General features: G+C 39.0%; 1 protein-coding gene across 1 annotated transcript in view; it reads left to right on the top strand.

Annotated features, from left to right (window-relative positions):
• The window catches only part of LOC132824294 (serine/threonine-protein kinase BRSK2-like), a 946,497-nt gene extending 928,433 nt beyond the window's left edge, over window positions 1-18,064 (top strand). The window contains 2 exon segments of the mRNA XM_060838637.1: window positions 17,837-17,943; window positions 17,945-18,064. Of these exon segments, the coding sequence (XP_060694620.1) occupies window positions 17,837-17,943; window positions 17,945-18,064 (227 nt within the window).
• Window positions 18,065-20,572: the final 2,508 nt, after the last annotated feature.

Genomic DNA, 20,572 nt, shown 5'->3' with positions numbered 1-20,572 from the left:
CGTACTCCCTCTGTTCCCACTGCATTCCCACAGAGATGGCTTCATTGCAAGCTGGAGAATGTTTGTGAAAAAAGGTCCTTCGTATCGTCAGATAAACTGGGCTAGAAGCAATCAACAGACAATGGAGTAGATCAAAACTGTGAGGATTTAAATTTTCTAATAAACTGTTCAGAAATATTATTACATAGGTCTGAGCAGGTGGGACATGAACCTGGGTATTCTGGTTTCAAGCTTTATAGTAATAAAATAGTAGCATTTACTTTAGAGGATCTTTTATTTGTTTAGTTCCATCATTTCAAGCAAATGTGTCACTTAATACTTCTTTTTCTTTCTTTTCAAATTTTTGAAGCTGCTGTGTAACATTTGGCTAAGTATGTGGCTATTAATATGTTCCCAGGACAGTACCCCCTAATTAAAATAAACACCAACACTCAGGTAGATATCAATAAAATTTCAAGATCTACAGTTTCCTCAATCACATGGCAGCTTTTGTAGTGAGGAAACGCTTTCAAACTGTTCCAGAGTATCAGCCAATGGCACCGTTATATTGGTGGTATTGGAATATGTTTGATTGTTTGGCACTCAGCTGAGTTTCACCTGCAGTTCTTGTAATTCCAAGGCACACTGGCCATGTCCAAATTCAGATGCTCATTCTATAGAATTACTGATGTAAATCTAAAAGGTTTTATTTTCCAGCATGATATTAATATATCATTAAAATTTTTATTTGTGTGAAAGAAACATTTTGCACCTCCCCCCTGTTATCGTATCCTTTAGTGGGATTGCACATGTGCCATTCTCATAACTAGGCTTTTATTCGGATACATATAGTTTGAGTACACTCCTTGTCCTGGTTTTAATTAGCAAGTGTCACCCCATCAGTATCCTCATTCTTCCGAGCAAGGAATACTGAAGTTGATTGCCTACAGTTATCAGTTCTGTGGGCTTTGCAGGTTCTGGTACTTCAATGAATGTACCATCTTTCAAAAGAAAGTCTGCTCACACAGATTAGAAAACAATATGTAAACCAAATGCTGGAAACACACTATCACATTATCTGTGGTGGGAGGAAAAGCACTAATATTTCACATATAAAACTGAAATAGAATTGAGAATTTTTTGCAAATAGATAGATGATTTGAAAAAAAGCAAGGACAAATGTGTCGGACAGGTGTTGTAGGATTAGGTCATTCAGCCCCTCAAGCTGTTTCTACTATTCAATGACATCATAGCTGTTCTGTGCCTTAACCCCATATACCTACTTTAGGTCCATATCCCTTAGATAAAATTTTGCTAAACAAAGATAGTATCTCACATCTAAAATTAACAACTAATCCAGCATCCACTGATGCTTTGTGGAAGAGTGTTCCAAACTTCTATCACTTTTTGTGTTGAAGTGCTTCCTAACATGTCTCCTGAACGGTCTGGCCTTAATTCTCTGATGGTGACTTAATCTGGAGTCACCAACCAGTGGAAATTGTTGACCTGCTTGGTTTTGTTCTGTTACTATCTTGAAAGCCTCAATTAGAATACCCCTTAACCTTCTAAATTCTATAGAACGCAAACCTAATTTGTATTATCTCTCATCATAACAATCTCCGATATCCAGGGATCATTCTTGTAATACTGCACTGTACTTCCTCCAGGACCAATCTATCCTTCAAATTCCACATCCACAAGTTCGTAATCTGAGTAATAGAGCAATTAGCTGAGTGTCAGGCAGCCCAGGCTGTTTTCCTCCTAGATTGAAGAAGAGGCAGGTATTACGAGAGTTGGAAGTGAAAGGGAGTTGAAAGCATAGTCATTCCTTTTGATGAAGATGGGAAGGTGTTTTGAGTGAGTGGTAGGCAGCACCAAGGATATATAAGGTTAGTGCTGTTGGGGGTCAAGGTGTGTGAGAGTGAGTGAGGGAAGATTCTAGAGTATGGATTTTGGTGGGAAGTTATACAGTAGCAGAAATCAAGTGAGTGTGAGGCATTGGTGAGCAGATGGTGGCACTTATACTCATGGAATGGAGAAGGTCATTGACCTTCTTCCTGAACTTCTGAGTATTCATGCAGAAGCTGAGATTGCACTCTCAGAAGAGATCATCATGGTGTGATGTCATGACCTCCTCTGAAGGTCATGTGGGAAAAGATCATCCCATCACCACTGCCTCCATTGGGACCTCAGGGTCCTTGCTCACAAAGCAAGATGTCCCTTTGAGGGAAATTTCACGAGCTTTGTAAGGCAGCTGCAGAGTGACGGAGCTTGTCTAACGATGGCCAAGAATACTGGTGAATTCTGGGATAGCCCAACACACACACAATTCTTGCCCTATCCTACTACTGTTGGGCTATCCCAGAATTCACCAGTATTCCTGGCCATCCTTAGACAAGCTCCGTCACTCTGGAGCTGAGAGAGAGAGAGTCTGTAGATAAGGAGGCAAGTTTGATAAGTTACAGCTAGAAGAGTAGGCCGGCCTCATGGGACGAATCACTCCACAGAAACTCTACAAAATTGACACTTAGCCAAAGAAATGTATGATTCAGTCTTGCATCTGTGGTTCAACACTCAACTTGAGCCTGGAGACAAGCAGTGTGAAAGAGCTGCAGCATAACTCACGCTGGAACACAAACCAGGTTTACAAAAAGCATCAGGCATTCTCTGAAACTTGTGACAGTTAGGCATTTAACATACTTTAAACAAAACTCTTGACACCTTTCCATACATATTCAAGTACTATGGAAAAAGCTTGTTTCAAAACCTGACAATCTGCATCTGAAATATATCATATAAACAAGACCTTACTGCACAATTATTTTTTTTTATTATTAATTGTGTTGACACGAAAGAATGTTTTTTTCCTCCAACATAAAATGCAAGTGCAAATAATTTGACTCAAACAGTTGAAAAATACACGAAGAGTCTCAGTGTGTTTGTAAAATTATTTTTTTTAACGTCATTGTGTTAGAGAATCACAGAATCGTTGTACTTACCCATAGAATTGTCCAATTAATCCCACCCTCCTGCTTTCTCCCTACATCCCACAATTTCTCCCTTTCATGGATTTATTCAATTCCTTCTGAAAGTGACTGAATATGCTGCACCATCTTTCAAGCGCTGTATTCCTGATTATAGTTAATCCATGTGTATAAAAACAAATCACCTCACCTCTACACCAACAGTATTTAAATATCCTTAAAGGGAAGTAATTACCACTGGATTGATCACAACAAGTCCGTCAGACCCTACAGGAATCCAGGGTTACTTTACCAAATTTGCATACTGTTGTAGGAGACAATCTGAATCGAGAGGGAAGTGGGATACTAACAGCTCAAAGCAAAAGCTGAAAATGGATCTGTAATCCGTTTCTGCAGATACTGTGGTGATCCCAATTGTTGAACAGTTCCCACAGATTTGTTGGGATTATAAATATTGCATTTAACCACAAAGTCAATGTTGATTTGATAGCACAGATGCCTAATGGTAGTTGTTTTAAGCTCCACTCATTACAATTTAACTCTAAAATCACTGCTGTTGTAACAGATTAATTAACTCTGAAGAAATGGAAGCAATAAAGGTTACAATAAAATATCTTTAAGACTGAACTAAGGAGGCAAAAAAAAAGCAGTGCTTCAAAACTGTAGCTCACACAATGAAGATTGATACTGCCTCTAATACCTAGAGAAGCCATCAGTCAGTGCACTACTGAGACATGGGATTTCCATGGCAACCTCTCAGCTTTCCACTCCATCAGTAAATACTGCAATATAGCAATCCTTGAACAACATTTTAAAAACAGGCTATCCTATAGTTATTGCTTTTCAATATTCAAAAGGACATTTATGATGGATTCCTTTCCACTAATAAACCAAAATATTTACTAGGATTCAAGTATAAGTGAACAGTAACGATCAATATGTAACATTTCAAAGGAAGATTGCTTTTCAACATGTATATTCTTGATTCTTTCCAACAATATTATCTTCTGTACACATTTCCAAGCAAATTGCTTTCTGAACAAAACTCCAAAATTTTGATTACACCTGATTTACCTCAAGTTTATTCTGGTATCTCCAACCAAGAATATTTCAACATTTCTTGGACCACTGACAGTTGATAATCCTTTGTGGCATTTGCTATTTTCTTACAGATTACTATTTATGACAGGCATCATATTGTGCGTTCTTGTTGGAAATTTAATTGAAATTCCATCAAATCCATCTTTATTTGAGCACCCTAAGGGTGAAACACAAAGCTGGGTCTTTGTGTTTGGTATCCAATTAAATGTCACATTCCATGTATAAAAATAATCACCCTGACCTTAGACCTGTTTTTTTATTTTTTGATGAATTGTTTTTATAGCATCGCTGGCACACTTTACACTTAATTTCCATGATAATTTTTCACCTTTTTTTTTCCTGACTCCTGATTTCTGCACAAAAGATTCAACCTGGACTTGATGATAATACTTTCACCTCTGTGTCTGAGTTTCAACCACATAATCTAAGCTGTCAGTTCATTGTGGGAGTGCTGTCTTTCAGATGAGACATTTAATCAAGGCTACCACTGCCACCTCAAGTCAGCATAAAAGAGCTCATGATGTTATTGAAAGATGTCATGGGATGTTCTCTCTAGTATACATACCAATATTTATACCTCAACCAACATCACTAAAATAGATAATTTAGTTATTTGTCTCTCGGCTGAGGAATTTTATAGTATCCAGTTTAGCTACCATAATTCCTCACAGAGACTGTGCTTTCAGCGTACTTAGAGTCATAGAGATGTACAGCATGGAAACAGACCCTTTGGTCCCACCCGCTATAAGATCATCCCTCAGCCTCTGATGCTGCAGGGAAAACAGCCCCAGCCTGTCAATGCCAACCAGATATCCCAACTCAATCTAGTCCCACCTGCTAGCCACCGGCCCATATCCCTCCAAACCCTTCCTATTCCCATACCCATCCAAATGCCTTTTAAATGTTCCACATGTCCCAGCCTCCACCACATCCTCTGGCAGCTCATTCCATACCCGTACCACCCTCTGTGTGAAAACGTTGCCCCGTAGGTCTCTTTTATATCTTTCCCTAAATCTATGCCCTCTAGTTCTGGACTCCCCGATCCCAGGGAAAAGACTTTGCCTATTTACCCTATCCATGCCCCTCAGAATCTTGTAAACCTCTACAAGGTCACCCCTCAGCCTCTGAAGCTCCAGGGAAAACAGCCTCTGCCTGTTCGGCCTCTCCGTATAACTCAAATCATCCAACCCTGGCAACATCCTCGTAAATCTTTTTTGAACCCTTTCAAGTTTCACAACAAGTTTCACAACAACTTTCCAAAAGGAAGGAGACCAGAATTGCACTCAGTATTTTAACAGTGGCCTAAACAATGTCCTGTACAGCTGCAACATGACCTCCCAACTCCTGTACTCAATACTCTGACCAATAAAGGAAAGCATACCAAACGCCTTCTTCACTATCCTATCTACCTGTGACTCCACTTTCAAGGGGCTATGAACCTGCACTCCAAGGTCTCTTTGTTCAGCAACACTCCCTAGGACCTTACCATTAAGTCCTGCTAAGATTTGCTTTCCCAAAATGCATTTATTTGAATTAAACTCCATCTGCCACTTCTTAGCCCATTGGCCCCTCTGTTCAAGATCCTGTTGTAATTTGAGGTAACACTCATCGCTATCCACTACACCTCCAATTTTGGTTTCATCTGCAAACTTACTAACTGTACCTCTTATGCTCACATCCAAGTCATTTATGTAAATGACAAAAGGTAGAGAACCCAGCACCGATCCTTGTGGCACTCCACTGGTCACAGGCCGCCAGTCTGAAAAACAACCCCCACCACCACCCTCTGTCTTCTACCTTTGAGCCAGTTCTGTATCCAAATGGCTAGTTCTCCCTATATTCCGTGAGATCTAACCTTGCTAATCAGTCTCCTATGGGGAACCTTGTCGAATGCGACAGTCATAGGTGAGGTGCCGGAAGACTGGAAGTTGGCTAACGTGGTGCTACTGTTTAAGAATGGTGGTAAGGACAAACAGGGAACCAGTAAGGACACCAGTGAGCCTGATGTCGGTGGTGGGCAAGTTGTTGGAGGGGATCCCAAAGGACAGGATGTACATGTATTTGGAAAGGCAAGGACCTAATTAGTGATAATCAACATGGCTTTGTGCGTGGGAAATCATGTCTCACAAACTTGATTGAGTTTTTTGAGGAAGTAACAAAGAGGATTGATGAGGGAAGAACTGTAGATGTGATCTTTATGGAATTGACTGTGAAGCTTTGGGATGTCCTTGGGACATGAAAGGTGCAATACAAATTGTCAGTTCTTTCTTAAACATCAATCGGGGTTTGTGGTACTGTAATTTGTGTTCCCAGTGAATATGTTGCCACCTTATCCTGTGCTGTGAAGCAATTACACTTTGGGGAAGGAACAAGTATTCCTACTTCCAGGATAATTTTCCCTGTTAAATAAGAGAACAATATTAAAGTTGTCTGCGTCTGAGAACATGACCCTTACCCAGAATGACATGTAAAAGCAATTATTTTTGATGGCGATACTTAACATAAAAGAGAACGGTATATCATTGATAAAAAAAATGTTTCCACAGACCCAGCTATGGTAGAAGTAGGAAATTAGGAATGTAGCTGCAGTGAACACTGAGTTCCTAAGAGGACTTTGTTTCTTTTGAAACAGTCAGACAAGCAAAAAACTATTTACCCCAAAAGATTCAAAAAGTAATTGAATATATACTGATGCTGTGACTACCATTTGTTTCTCCTTCCCTTTCTTCCCTAGTCATGTACGGACACTGTGTTGTCCCCTTACCCAATTAAGCTTTCTTCCACTTTGGATTCTGGCATTTCCTTTTCTTCTTGCCTCAGTCCTTTGTATATTCATCACTGAATAATTGAAGGGTGTTGAAAGGCATTTAAATTTAGACACATTTTGGTGCTTGGGTTCAATTGGCACAGTCACTAATCGGCAAAGAGAGGTTTGTTTGAAAATTAATGTGTTTTCTTCTGGAAATGGAAGGGCAAACAAACTGGTTGAACGGCAGTGAGTTATTTTTTCCTCCCAACAAGGTTAAACTTAAATTAAAACTATTCCTTGCAAGGTTGCAAATATAACATTACAAAAGACATCCTCTCATTGTGTTTGTTTTCAAATCCATTAACTTGTCATTAATAATTTTAACGAGGCAACTATTTAGAGCATAGTGAATTTCTCTGGCAGATAGCTGAGGCCAGATGCTGTGTTCCTTTGATGTTTTCTGTCAGTGTTAGAGCAGATGATCAGGTCCTCTGGGTTTCACCAAAGTACAAGTTTTCTGTCAGACCACATCTGTTTCATGGCTTCAAATACAGATGTAAATGTATCTCTGCATTAAACACCTCCAAACCAAAAGTACTGATCAATGTAATCCCTTCAGAAAGGCTAATAGTGATAACTATGAAATAGAATTGCATCTACTTAATGGAATGGTTAACAAACAATTAAGTAAATTAAATTGCCACTACTTATCTGAAAGATAGTTCTAAATAACTTACTTTGCAAGGAGCAACTGAATTTGAAGGCAAACGTCAGGGCTTTTAGCCAAAGATGGTAACTGTAAAGAGTGTATGATATATCTTACAATGTGTTTTAAAACAATAAATTTCAGATGTAACATAGCTGCAGTGTGGTAGAATGTTGGCTTGTCAATTGCTGTTTTTGTTAGAAAGGATTTGGAGGCATGTTGCACTTAATATTTATTCAAGATAAGGAAGGAGTTATCATCACAAACCTACCTACAAAGAGTTGCCCTTTCAATCTTTCTCTACAAGCAAATGACTTTTTATTGATGGTTGATAAGGTGAGGGAGTGTTACTGAATCCCAGTGATAAAGTTCCCATAGTAGATTCCATTTTTGTTAGTGCACTAAATTCTTTGCAGCATAAAATTGCCACAGTAATATGTACATTTCAATACTAAACAAATGAATAGGCCTGTTGTCTTAATTGTACCTGTGGTGATTAGCATCACTCTAAGATGGTATGACCCATTCAAATTATTTGAGACAGAGATGGCTGAGGTAGCCTGCTACTGATGACAGTTCTCCACACCAGCCCAATGAAAAATTAGTGAAAGTTATGAACCAGGTTACAATGTCAGCCTCAGCATTTCATTCTGTAATGAGTTTGGCCCTGGACCAGTATCTGATCAAGATTCTTGCTAAAGCACGCCATCTCCTCTGTGTTCCATAAGTCTGGGCTAGCTGTGTTTCTTCTTGATTTTTTGGAGAGCTGTATGTTTATATAAACAATATTTTATTCCCACATTAACTGTCCTTACACAGTTTAAAACACGTACCAGTGGTGACAACACCCAGCAGAGGTACAACAAGCGTTGCCTTGCAACCCCACTTATGGTATTTTTTTTACCAGATTAAATGAAGACATCAAAAGAAAATCTGCTTTTCTGAATAACAGTGCTAATTTTTAAAATTATAAATTTGGTTTTGTAAATTATACTGCACTCGTTTTTATTGAAAAAATAAGATGCTGATTGATGGGAAAATGCTATTCATGTTTTCTGTACACTAATTCCTTTTAAAGGTATTTTGGGATAGAGTTAATTCACTTAAAAGTAAAATAATGTAGATGCTGGAACACAGAGTGCTGAACAAACTCAGCAGGTTGGACTGCAGCTGTGGAGAGGGAAACAGAGCTTTATATTTCAAATCCAGCATGACTTCTTCTGAACTGGACAATTCTACAGATGCTGCCAGACCTGCTGAGTTTCTCCAGCATTTTCCGTGTTTATTTTAGAGTTTATTCACTATTGTTCGGACAGTTATTTGAAATTGGTACTAATATTATGGTGGCTGCAAACAGTGCACGTTGCTGATCTTGTGTATGATGATCTCATCTATCCCTGGACATATGACCACTTTGACTATTTGCTATGCATGGTTCATTTGTATCATTATCTAGCATTTGATTCTCATCCCTGGTGTGGAACTTCACACACACAAATTGGCTCTGCTCCCAGTTGCTGACATCTTGCCTGGAATACAAATACAAGAATGTGCTAAGGAAGTGTAGCTGGATGGCAAAGTACTAAACCTCTAAATGCTTGTGATCAGCTTGTCCATGGAGGTAATTAATAAGTAAAGTTGGGCAGTATGAGGAGGAAAAGGCAATATGTCCTACATCCCAACATTCCAAACCCATAGACTCCAATTTTCTCTGAAGGCGAGCAAGTGATCAGAAAAATTGAATTTCTGTTCACAAAGTGTTCTCAATTGCTCATGATGTGGAAGTGCCAGTGTCGGACTGGGCTGGGCAAAGTCAGAAGTCACATGACACCAGATTATAGTCCAACAGGCTCATTTGAAATCACAAACTTTCAGAGCACTACTATTTCATCATGTGAAGGAGCAGCACTCCGCTATCAAGTTTGTTGTAAATAGAAAACATTTATCTATATAAATATTCTGATTATGCTCACCCAGCAAAAGCAGATTTCATTAATGTCAGGGGAGGAGAAGATACAAGTCAGTAAATGTTGAACAAGATAACTTGACAGTTCAGTATTGGAACCATGTTTAGAGCAGATAATTATGATTTTGGATTTTAAACATGAATTGAATCCTGACTAACTCCGTGGAAGAGAGATTGAATAGTTTCAGGCTGAATCAGTGCATCAGCTGACCTTTCCTAGTACATAATATTAGTGTTTGGTGAGGGAAGACTCAGCATCAGTACATTTATGGGTAAAGTAAGTCAGTTGGAACATCAGAAGAGAAAAGCAAAAGTTGAAAAAGGAACATCTGATTCAAGAAAGACAGTAATTATGCAGCATCTTTCATGATCTCAGGACATCTCAAAGTGCTTTAACAAAATATATGACTGTTGTAATATAGGAAGCACAACCATCACTCTGAGCACAGCAAATTGCATGATCAGAAATGTGATAATAATCAAATCATCTGTTTAAGCCCTGGTGGCTGAAAGATAAATATTGACCAGTCACTAATGATAGCTCCCGTACTCTTCTTGTTAGAGGGCAAACAGACTGAGTTTAATATTTCATCCAAATGATGGCCATCTCCAAAAGCACACCACTGCATATGTGTGACAGAATGGATTATGAACTGTGAAGACTGAATTAGGGATAGTCAACTTGGCTTTTGCATGGAAATTGTGTCTCACTAATTCGATTAGTTTTGTTTTGAAGAAATGGTAATGAAGATTGATGAAGGCAGAGTGGTAGACATTGTCTATATGGACTTCAGCAAAGCGTTTGACAAGATTCTACATAATAGACTGGTTAGTAAGGTTAGATCAAGTGGGATCCAGAGGGCGCTAGCCGATTAGGTGGAAGGTGGGAGACAGAGGGGGGTTGCCTTTTGAACTGCAGGCCTGTGACCAGCAGTGTGCCACAAGGATTGGTGCTGGATCCACTGTTTTTTGTCATTTATATAAATGATTTGTAGGTGAATATTGGAGGTATGGTTAGTAAGTTTGCAGATACCAAAATTGGTGTAGTGGACAGTGAATTATCTCAGAATACAACAGGACCTTGGTCAGATAGGCCAATGGGCCATGTGTGGCAGATGGAGTTTAATTTAGAAAACTGTGAAGTGTTGCATTTTGGTAAGGCAAACCATGGTAGGACTTATACAATTAATGTTCAGGCCCTGGGGAATGTTGCCGAAGAAAGTGACCTGGGGATGCAGATGCATATTTCTTAAAAGTGGAGTCACAGGTAGGCAGAGAGTGGTGAGGAAGGTGTTTGGTATATTCACCTTCAGTGGTCACAACATTGAGTGTAGGAATGTCATGATGCAGCTGTACAGGATATTGGTTAGGTCACTTAGAATACTGCATACAATTCTGGTCTCAGCAAGTGTGAGATAGAGGAACAAGTATGTAAACAGATTATGGAAAGATGTAGGAGCAACAGGGTGGTGGTGATAGGAGATTTTAATTTTCCCAACATTGACTTAGTGTTAGAGGTCTAGATGGAGCAGAATTTGTAAGGAGCATCCAAGAAGGTTTTCCAGAGCAATATGTAAATAGTCCAATGCAGAAAGGGGCCATACTGGTCCTGATGTTGGGAAATGAGCCCAGCCCAGCCTAGTTTCAGGAGGAGATTACTTTGGAAATAGTGATCACAATTCCGTTAAGTTTTAGAATGCTCATGGACAAAGACAAGAGTAGTCCTAAAGGAAGAGTGCTAAACTGGGGGAAGACCAACTATACCAAAATTCAGCAGGAGGTGGGGAATATAGATTGGGAGTAGCTGTTTGAACGTAAATCATTTGATAAGTGGCAAAGTTAAAAAAGAAAATCACACAGCATCAGGTTATAGTCCAAAAGGTTTATTTAGAAGCACTAGCTTTCGGAGTGTTGCTCCTTCGTGTGGGAGGCTTTTAAAGAGAGGTTGATTAGAGTGCAAGAGAGACATGTTCCTGAGAAAATGAGGGAAAGAAATGGCAAGATTAGGGAACCATGGATGACAGGTGAAACTGTGAGGCTAGCTAAAAGGAGAAAGGAGGTATACATAAGTCTAGGCAACTGAAGACAGACAAAGCTTTTGAAGAATATCGGCAGTGTAGAATTAATCTGAAACAAGGAATTAAGAAGGTTAAAAGGGGCCATGAAATATTTTTATCAAACAGGGCTAAGGAAAATCCCAAAGCCTTTTATTCATAAAGAAGGAGCAAGAAGTTAACTAGAGAAAGGGTTGGCCCACTCAATGACAAAGGAGGAAAGTTATGCGTGGAGTCAGAGAAAGTGGGTGAGATACTTAACAAGTACTTTGCATCGAGGAGAGGGACATGATGGATGTTGAGGTTAAGCATAGATCTTTGAGTACTCTAGGTCAAGTCGGCATAAGGAGGGAAAAAGTTTTGGGTATTCTAAAAGGCATTAAGGTGGACAAGTCCCCAGGTCTGGATGGGATCTATTCCAGGTTACTAAGGGAAGCGAGAGAGGAAATAGCTGAGGCCTTAACCAATATCTTTGCAACATTCTTGAACACGGGCCAGGAGGACTGGAGAATTGCTGATGTTGTCCCCCTTTTTTAAGAAGGGTAGCATGGATAATCCAAGGAATTATAGACCAGTGAGCCTAACATCTGTAGCAGGGAAGCTGATACAGAAGAGACTGAGGGATAGGATCTATTCCCATTTGGAAGAAAATGGGCTTATGATAGGCAACATGGTTTTATGCAGGGAAGGTCTTGTCTTACCAACTTAATAGAATTCTTTGAGGAAGTGACAAAGTTGATTGATGAGGGAAGGGTTGTAGATGTCATATACATGGATTTCAGTAAGGCATTCGATAAGCTTTCCCATGGCAGGTTGATGGAAAAAATGAAGTCACCTGGCTTCCAGGGTGTACTAGCTAGGTGGATAGAAAACTGGCTAGGCAACAGGAGACAGAGAATAATAGTTGAATGGAGTTTGTCAAAATGGAGACCTGTGACCAGTGGTGTTCCACAGGGATCTGTGATGGGACCACTGTTGTTTGTGATATACATAAATGCTCTGGAAGAAGATACAGGTGGTCTGATTAGCAAGTTTGCAGATGACACTAAGATTGGTGGAGTAGCAGATAGTGAAGGACACTGTCAGAGATTACAGCAGAATATAGATAGATCGGAGAGTTGGGTAGAGAAATGGCAGATGGAGTTCAATCTGGGCAAATGTGAGGTGATACGTTTTGGAAGATCCAATTCAAGAGCGAGCTATACACTAAATGGAAAAGTCCTGTCGAAAATTGATGTACAGAGAGATCTGGGTGTTCAGGTCCATTTTACTCTGAAGGTGGCAACACAGGTCAATAGAGTGGTCAAGAAGGCATATGGTTTGCTTTCCTTTATCAGACGGGTATTGAGTACAAGAGTTGGCAGGTCATGTAACAGTTGTATAAGACTTTGGTTCGGCCACATTTGGAATACTGTGTACAGTTCTGGTCACCACATTACCAAAAGGATGTGGATGTTTTGGAGAGGGTGCAGAGGAGGTTCATCAGGATGTTGCCTGGTATGGAGGGTGCTGGCTATGAGGAGAGGTAGAATAGATTAAGATTATTTTCATTAGAAAAAATGAAGCTTGAGGTCTTGATTGAGGTCTACAAGATCATGGGAAGTATAGACAGGGTGGTTAGCAAGAAGCTTTTACCCAGAGTGCGGAACTCAATTGCGAGGGTCATGGGTTCAAACTGAGAAGGGAAAAGTTTAAGGGAGATATGCATGGAATGTTCCTTATTAAGAGGGTAGTGGGGTTCTGGAATGATTTGCCAAAGGAAGTGGTAGAGGTGGGCATGATAGCACCATTTAAGCTGTATCTAGACAAATACATGAATAGGCAGGGAGCAGAGGGATACAGATCGTTAGAAATTAGATGACAGGTTTAGATAGAGGATCTGGATCGGCACAGGCTTGGAGGGCCGAACGTGCTTTTCCTGTGCTGTAATTTTCTTTGTTCTTTGTTCTTTGGGGTGTATGAATCCAAAACTTTTACATGCAGTGGGTGGTGCATATATGAAATGATGTGTTAGAGAAACTAATGGAGGTAGGTACAGATACAAGACTTAAGAGGCATTTGGATGGATAAATGAATAGGAGGGTTTAAAGGTATATGAGCCAAATGCTCCAAATGCTAGCAAATGGGGCGAGCTCAGATTGAGATATCTGGTCAGCAAGGACAAGTGGACTGAAGGGTTTGTTTCTGTGCAGTATGACTGTATAAGTGATTCGACGTTTCGGGCATAAGCCCTTCTTCAGGGCTTATGCCCGAAACGTCGAATCTCCTGTTCCTTGGATGCTGCCTGACCTGCTGCGCTTTTCCAGCAACACATTTTCAGCTCTGATCTCCAGCATCTGCAGACCTCACTTTCTCCTCGACTGTATAAGTGAGACTTGGAACCCTAATTGTACTTATCAAAGTCAGGAGAACTACCAACTGAACAAAGGCTGCAATTAAGAAAGACCGATTTGGTTCTAATTGTTCTATCTAATGTTACTGTTTTGGATTAGGAAACCTTATTTAATTTAAAGTATTTTAAAATTACAATATACTTGTGACCTATAAACATGTCTCAGATTCTACAATGAATATTAATCAACACAAACTCGTAGTCATTGAACTGTTTTCTGTCCAGTGATGAACAAAAGTCTCCAGTAGTCTTTTTGTTGTTTTGCATTGGAGCATGTTATGATTTAGAAGCCCTTTTGACAGAACAAGTTCTAAAGAGGATACTGGACAGTGGAATTAAGAAAGAGGAAAGTGAAAATAAATGCTCTTGTTTAAATCTGAAGGAATAATTAAAATCTAAAAGAATGGGACTTCACACTTGTAAAAATTAATTTTCAGTGCCAGACATGTTGTTTGGCAGAACTTGTCGTTCATTGAGGACCAGAGCAACTAGAATAGTAATTCCCTGATTTCTGTATTAACAACACATTACACTTAATAAAAGTGAGTGCTTATAGGATTGCTTGTTTTTAAGTTATAAAGCCCAAGACATTGTATAATCAAATTAAGACTGTCTTGAGTAATTTGTTAATAAGTGTGATTGTCAATGGTGCAGTGAACTTGAAAGGAAGATCTGCATTTGATTCACATGTTATTAATGTGGTACTGGGTTTCAATGTTGCTACCCTCGGCCAACCATAATTAATAATGTTCCTGCTGTTTTGAATGAGATTCACATATAACCTTTGGTTTATTTTCTTGGAAAATGATTAATTGAGACAGTAAACAAGGAGAATGTAAGATGCTGAAAATCCCTATTTAGATTCTGTGATCAGTCTACATAGTAAATAACATTGAGACCTACTATGGAATTGGTATAAAATTATTTCTTACAAATAGATCCATGAAGAGGGTTAAGGGTCCCAGCTGTGTAATCAAGAGCTTGAGTCTGATCACACAATAGTAGAAGGATTGTCTCCTGATTATGAAATCGTGTGGTAACAGGCAGAGTTTAGATTTAAGCACTTCACAAAGACATCCCATGGAGACAGAGCAGAAAAGCACATACACAAGCAGGGATATAGAGGGAAGTCAGAGTCAAGTCTTCTAACTTTGACAGAATAGTGTGTGATTAACTTTGATGAATTCCTGATGAAGGGCTTTTGCCCGAAACGTCGATTCTCCTGCTCCTTGGATGCTGCCTGACCTGCTGTGCTTTACCAGCACCACACACTCTTGACTGTGATTTATTTTGCTCTAGAATTAGACCACCATTTATCCTTTCAGTTCATTTCTCTGATTATGAATTTTTGGTTATATATGGAGAAAAACTTTAAATTTTGAACGAGACAACTGAAAGCATACGTATCAAATATAATATGTGCTCACAATAATTTGAAACAAATCCTGATGTTCGCATCAAGACTATCCACTGACAGAGAATAGCGTTATTGTAGTGAGAAATTGGCATAAATATTTGAAGACAAAGTTTAGGACATAGAGCTGCTTTGCTTTCAAAACTTATGGTGAGAATTATCATTAGCAATATTGTTATTGATTCCTTAGCAAACTCCTATCAAACTCCTCTATTTACTAATTTGATGGAAATTTAGCACACTTATTCCAAATAGATTAGTGCCTTTGCTGAAACCATGGAGAGAAGATTTTGCTGCAGCTTTTTAATCATTTGTTCCATAACATCACTGAGTCATTCACAGTCAGTTCCCTTTATGATAAGATTTGAAGCAAATTAATGTATTACATTATATAATGTGCAAATATGCCAATTTTCATTGTAAACATTGAAAAACGAGGATTGTTTAATTACTAATCATTCCAACAAGATAATCATGTTTTTTTAATGTGCTTGTCCCTTAAAGACTTGTTAAGCACACTGATGTACTTAGAATTTCAGAATGTCTGTTAGTTGCTTTTATTTTTTTCTGATGTTCTATTGCCCTGGAAGTTTATTCCCTTTTAGGCTAATGTCCTTTGCTTGATTCTGAAAGATGAGATAATCATGTTTTTGAACCGTTCTATGTTGATCTTTATCAGGCCACAGGAACTGGAATTTAAGCTTTTTATGGGGTTTGCTTGTTAGCTTTAGTATTGTTTTGTGGGTCTCTCTCTCTCTCACTCACTCATACGTGCGCGCGCACACACTCTTTCTTTCTTTCTCTCTCTCTCTCTCTCTCTTTTTCCTGTACTAGCAGGCTAAGAACTGGTAAACCTTATGAGTGAGGAGTGTTTCTTGCTGAAGTGATAGATAGCCCTTTGGTCTTGAAATTGCTGGGACATGAGTGAGTAGTGGATTGTTTAATTACTTTGCAGTAATTTTGGGAACATATCTCCGGTGGATATGATAACTTTGAATATGTCTTTTGAACTAAATGCCATGTGTGACATGAATTATATTATTCATTTGAAATTAGTGCATCCCGAATAATCATGAAGTTCTAAAAAAAGCTTACCTTTTAATCTGAAATTTAAACATTTAAGGAGTACAATTTTTACTGAGGTTAGTTTTCCTGGTTTTCCCTTGCCCTCATCTCCTGCACATATGATTTAGTTTTACACATATTAGCTGACCTCTGGTATTTTGGCCAAGTGGTTGTTTTTAGATGTGAGAGTTTGGACAGTGAATGTTGGCTGGATGTTTTGATCACAGGAAGGAGGTGAGGATGAGGGGTTGGGGGTAACTCGATAGAATTCAGTCCAACCTCTCTCAACATTGACATGCACAATTTCTGGTAGTGAATCAGGAGGAAAACTCTGTGTCCTTTGTCCAAATATAATGTGGGCCCAGCAAATTTTAGTTCATTTACCACAGGGCAAGAATCAACTCTCAGACTTGTGACTCATTTTCACATCAATATATTGCAAATGAGCCAGCAAGGAGCAAAATTAAATTAAGTGGAAGATGATGGCAGCTTTGAAAAATATTCTGGGCCTGCAGATTAAATTTATAAAATAATTTCAGTTTGATTAAGTCTTCATACAGCTTGAAAGGTACTCTGCCGTAAAAGCTGTTACAAATGTTTACATGCAGTTTGACCTTGGCTATGCAAAATCTAAATTAGAATGGTTTCCTCTTTTAGGTGTTATAGTGAATAATTAGTTAATAAAAACATTTTTTGTCAGTAAGCCTCAAATATATATCTGTCACTGAAAAGGGTGATTCAGATAATAAACACTAAATGCCTCCAAATTCTTTTGTGATGAATGATACCAGTGAGAGCTGCATGGACTCATTGCAATCCATTTGTGTTCACTGAAGTCTCCAGATACTGCAATTTCCTGCAGTATCAAACTAATGACCTATTATTGGGAAAACCCCTATCTGGGGAGGGTTAAATTTCCTGTTTTTCTATCTCCCATTTGCTCTTCCTCATTCTTCTCTCTTTCTAAGACAGGCCAGGCAGTCATGATTTTAATTAGGAAGATGTAACAGAGTTGGGAATGTTGATGTTGAAGTGTATGTGAAGTCAATAGTTGTAATCATATTCTTGGAAGCAGCTGAAATGTTTATCAGCAACATCCCTTTTTCCAGTGAGACGCGGTCTCCCCTTCTAGCCTCTTCAGTGCTCTCCTTCATTCTTTCTGTCAACTAATTCCATTCAAATAGAAAAAGTGAGACTCCAAAGCCACTTTCAAACCAAAACCAAGTTGCAAGAAGTCTTTTGACTTGATCATTTTCAAACAAACCAAACCGCCAACTAGCCAAAAAAAAAGTTGTGATTTCAAAGGCTCAGTGCTGACATGCTTCTTCTTTCAGGCATTTGTGGCTATGGATCTCATTTCACTTCTCTCGTGACCCATTGTTCATCAGTTTGTTTGTTCTTTCTTTCTTTCTGTTTGTGTACCCAGGCAGCCCATTGAGTAACTTCTTTGACGTAATTAAACAACTTTTTTCAGACGAGAAGGATAATGGGCAAGTAGCTCATCCACCAGCTACGCCAACCAAACATGGCACAAAACACCAAGCAGAATGATTCTGATGCTATTGACTATGGTTCTAGAGGACACTCTAAATTTCCAGCTGGGAAAAAGAAGGCAAAGATGGTGCCAAGTATTGGGACACAGGACCAACCTTAAATGCATTTAGAATTAGTCCCATGTCCTGAAAGGAAGTAAATAACAGACTGCTTCGGTACAATGTCCATAGACAGATTTTGTATGGCGGAATGATTGTATATAACTGAGGATTAGCACGTGCAACCCCTCTCTACAGCATTTGTTTCCCTGTTTTTGCTGCTCTCCTTTTATGATGACCTGATTTATTTCCACTCTACTGCCAGGAATTGTCCAGAAAACTTGTTAAACCCCATCTGGTGAACCCTATGGCTGCGGATATTTGTCGAAGGAAAGGCAGCTGATATCTTGGTGCATGTGGGAACCTGGCGCCCTAATGACGCTTAACACTTGACCAATCGAGAGCTGCTGCACCCCAGGAAAGGGAACAGAAATCCTGGGAGAGACTGACACCCTTCAGCAGCAGGTTATCCACCAGAGCGGGGATGTGGGGGGTGAATTCAATAGCACCACAACAGCAACATAAGCTCCAGCAGCCTCAGTGGACATTTCCTTTGTAGAAGCAGGACTTTGGTGAGACTGCTGCTGATGGGTAAGAAATCTGGGGGTCAGACAACACCGCAGCAATGAACTAAAGCACGAACAAGTGTAACAAATCCACCACCTTGTACCACCCCTACTTTCTGTATAAATTTTGTTTGTCTAGTCGTGACACCTTGTTTAGCTGTAGAACAAAACAGATTCAAACACTGTGTTGCCAGTTATAAGTTTGTCAGTATTATTTATTTTCAGGGTAATATATATGTGTATATATAAATATTTTATTCATTTCACAAGGGCACCATGTTCGACTGAACCATGTTGCTGGTTTACTATCATGGGGTGGGGGGATGGTTTGACCACCCACTGCTGTTAATGGCTACATTTATTGTGGGCATTTTATATATTTTTCCCCCTTTCTGTTCTTATTTATTGAACCCCAGTAATTTATCAGCAGAATGTCTAGGTGTATGAATGTTGTCTTTCATTGTGAATGACTTATAGAGGCAACACTTACTGTATTAAAGGAAAAAAAAATATTTTGTCCAATTTATCAGAGCTTTGTGAACAATATTAACTTATTCTGTCCCGATTCAAGGAACTTGTAGTATATGTTTAAAACAAAAACAGTACTTTAAGAATGTAGAATAGCAGTAGTGTCTGAAATGATTATCTTATATTGCTATTTGTTAGTTTCATATCAGTGTGCGTGTTCCACAGGTAAAATTATTCGACCAGTTCTTGTACATAAGTAAATCAACAATGGACTTTGAACCACTGGAGGTTACTGTTATTGAATTTATCTTGTATAACTGTGTGCATGTCAGACATGGTTTTTTCTTTGCATGATGTTGCTGTAATTGTTCTCATAATGCTCTGTCCTCTTTCTTGCTTTCCCACGTGCACAACTAATGCTTCCTTACACCGTACCTCTGCAAAATGGTTGGAGTACAACATGGATGGTACAAGCAGGAAGGGGAAGAAATAAAGCAATACTTATATTGATATCCTTCCTATTTTGTACTTGGAGAAAAAAAAATTACTTATTTAACAGACAAACTATCCAATGTACCCACCCAATTCCCCCCCCCCCCCCCCCCCCCCCCCCCCCCCTCCCCTTGTAATATAACTGTGAGCAATTTCGGTGCAAGATCAATAAATTCATTCAATTCCAATCATTTTGTGTGTTTGTACTTTACTGTTGACCATTAGATAGTAGAATTACTTTAAAGGGCTATGTACCTGTCTCCGCAAAAGATCACCTATGTACTATAGAGTTTCAGCAGATTAAAAACAGAAGAAAGTTTACAGTGTCCAGAACTATGTAGCACAGATACAGTTCCAATCATTTGTAATTTTAGCAGAAGAAAAATGCCTACTGGATTAAACCTGGACAGAAAGTGAAAAGTTTTAAAAATGTTTTAAGCATGCCCATGATCTTCAAGTCTTAAGTCAAAGGTTGTTCCCAGTAGAGATTTGAGGCCAGTTGCATACTGTAGATAAATGAGTTTAATACTAACTTCTTAATGTTTCTGGTAGATGACTTTACACTACACAATGCTAGTTGAAAATGTAACTTTTATATAATTAATGCATCTATTTGATTTATGGTTTGTTTAGCAATTTACTTTCATCTCCAGGTTCCCATTCTCAGGTTCCTTTCCCCATTGGGACAGTTGTACTGTATGATGAAGACATATTCAGCTTTGCATCCACATATTTTACGTAACACAAGGCTGAAGCTGGCTGAAATAAATGTGGTCATACAGTATGAGATCAGCTTCAAGAGTATTTCTTCACCCTTATGGCCCTCCCCAGTATAATTAAAACTGTGTGAAGCAACAGGAAGGAGGTTTCCTAGTAGGCCTAATTTAACAGTTTTTCTGGATTCTCCATGCTTTGTGAAGAAAGAAGATGGGACATGATGACTAAATTCACATTTCAAGGTATGCTTTGTATTGTCATCACATGCATTAATATGTATTTGTTCACGGTCACAGTATATCTCCATGTTATGGTGCACAGCATAAA

The sequence above is a fragment of the Hemiscyllium ocellatum genome, chromosome 18 (assembly GCF_020745735.1).
Source record: "Hemiscyllium ocellatum isolate sHemOce1 chromosome 18, sHemOce1.pat.X.cur, whole genome shotgun sequence".
In the NCBI taxonomy this organism is placed as follows: domain Eukaryota; kingdom Metazoa; phylum Chordata; class Chondrichthyes; order Orectolobiformes; family Hemiscylliidae; genus Hemiscyllium; species Hemiscyllium ocellatum.
The sequence above is the reverse complement of the archived record's forward strand: the minus strand, read 5'-3'. Positions and strand labels throughout refer to the sequence as shown.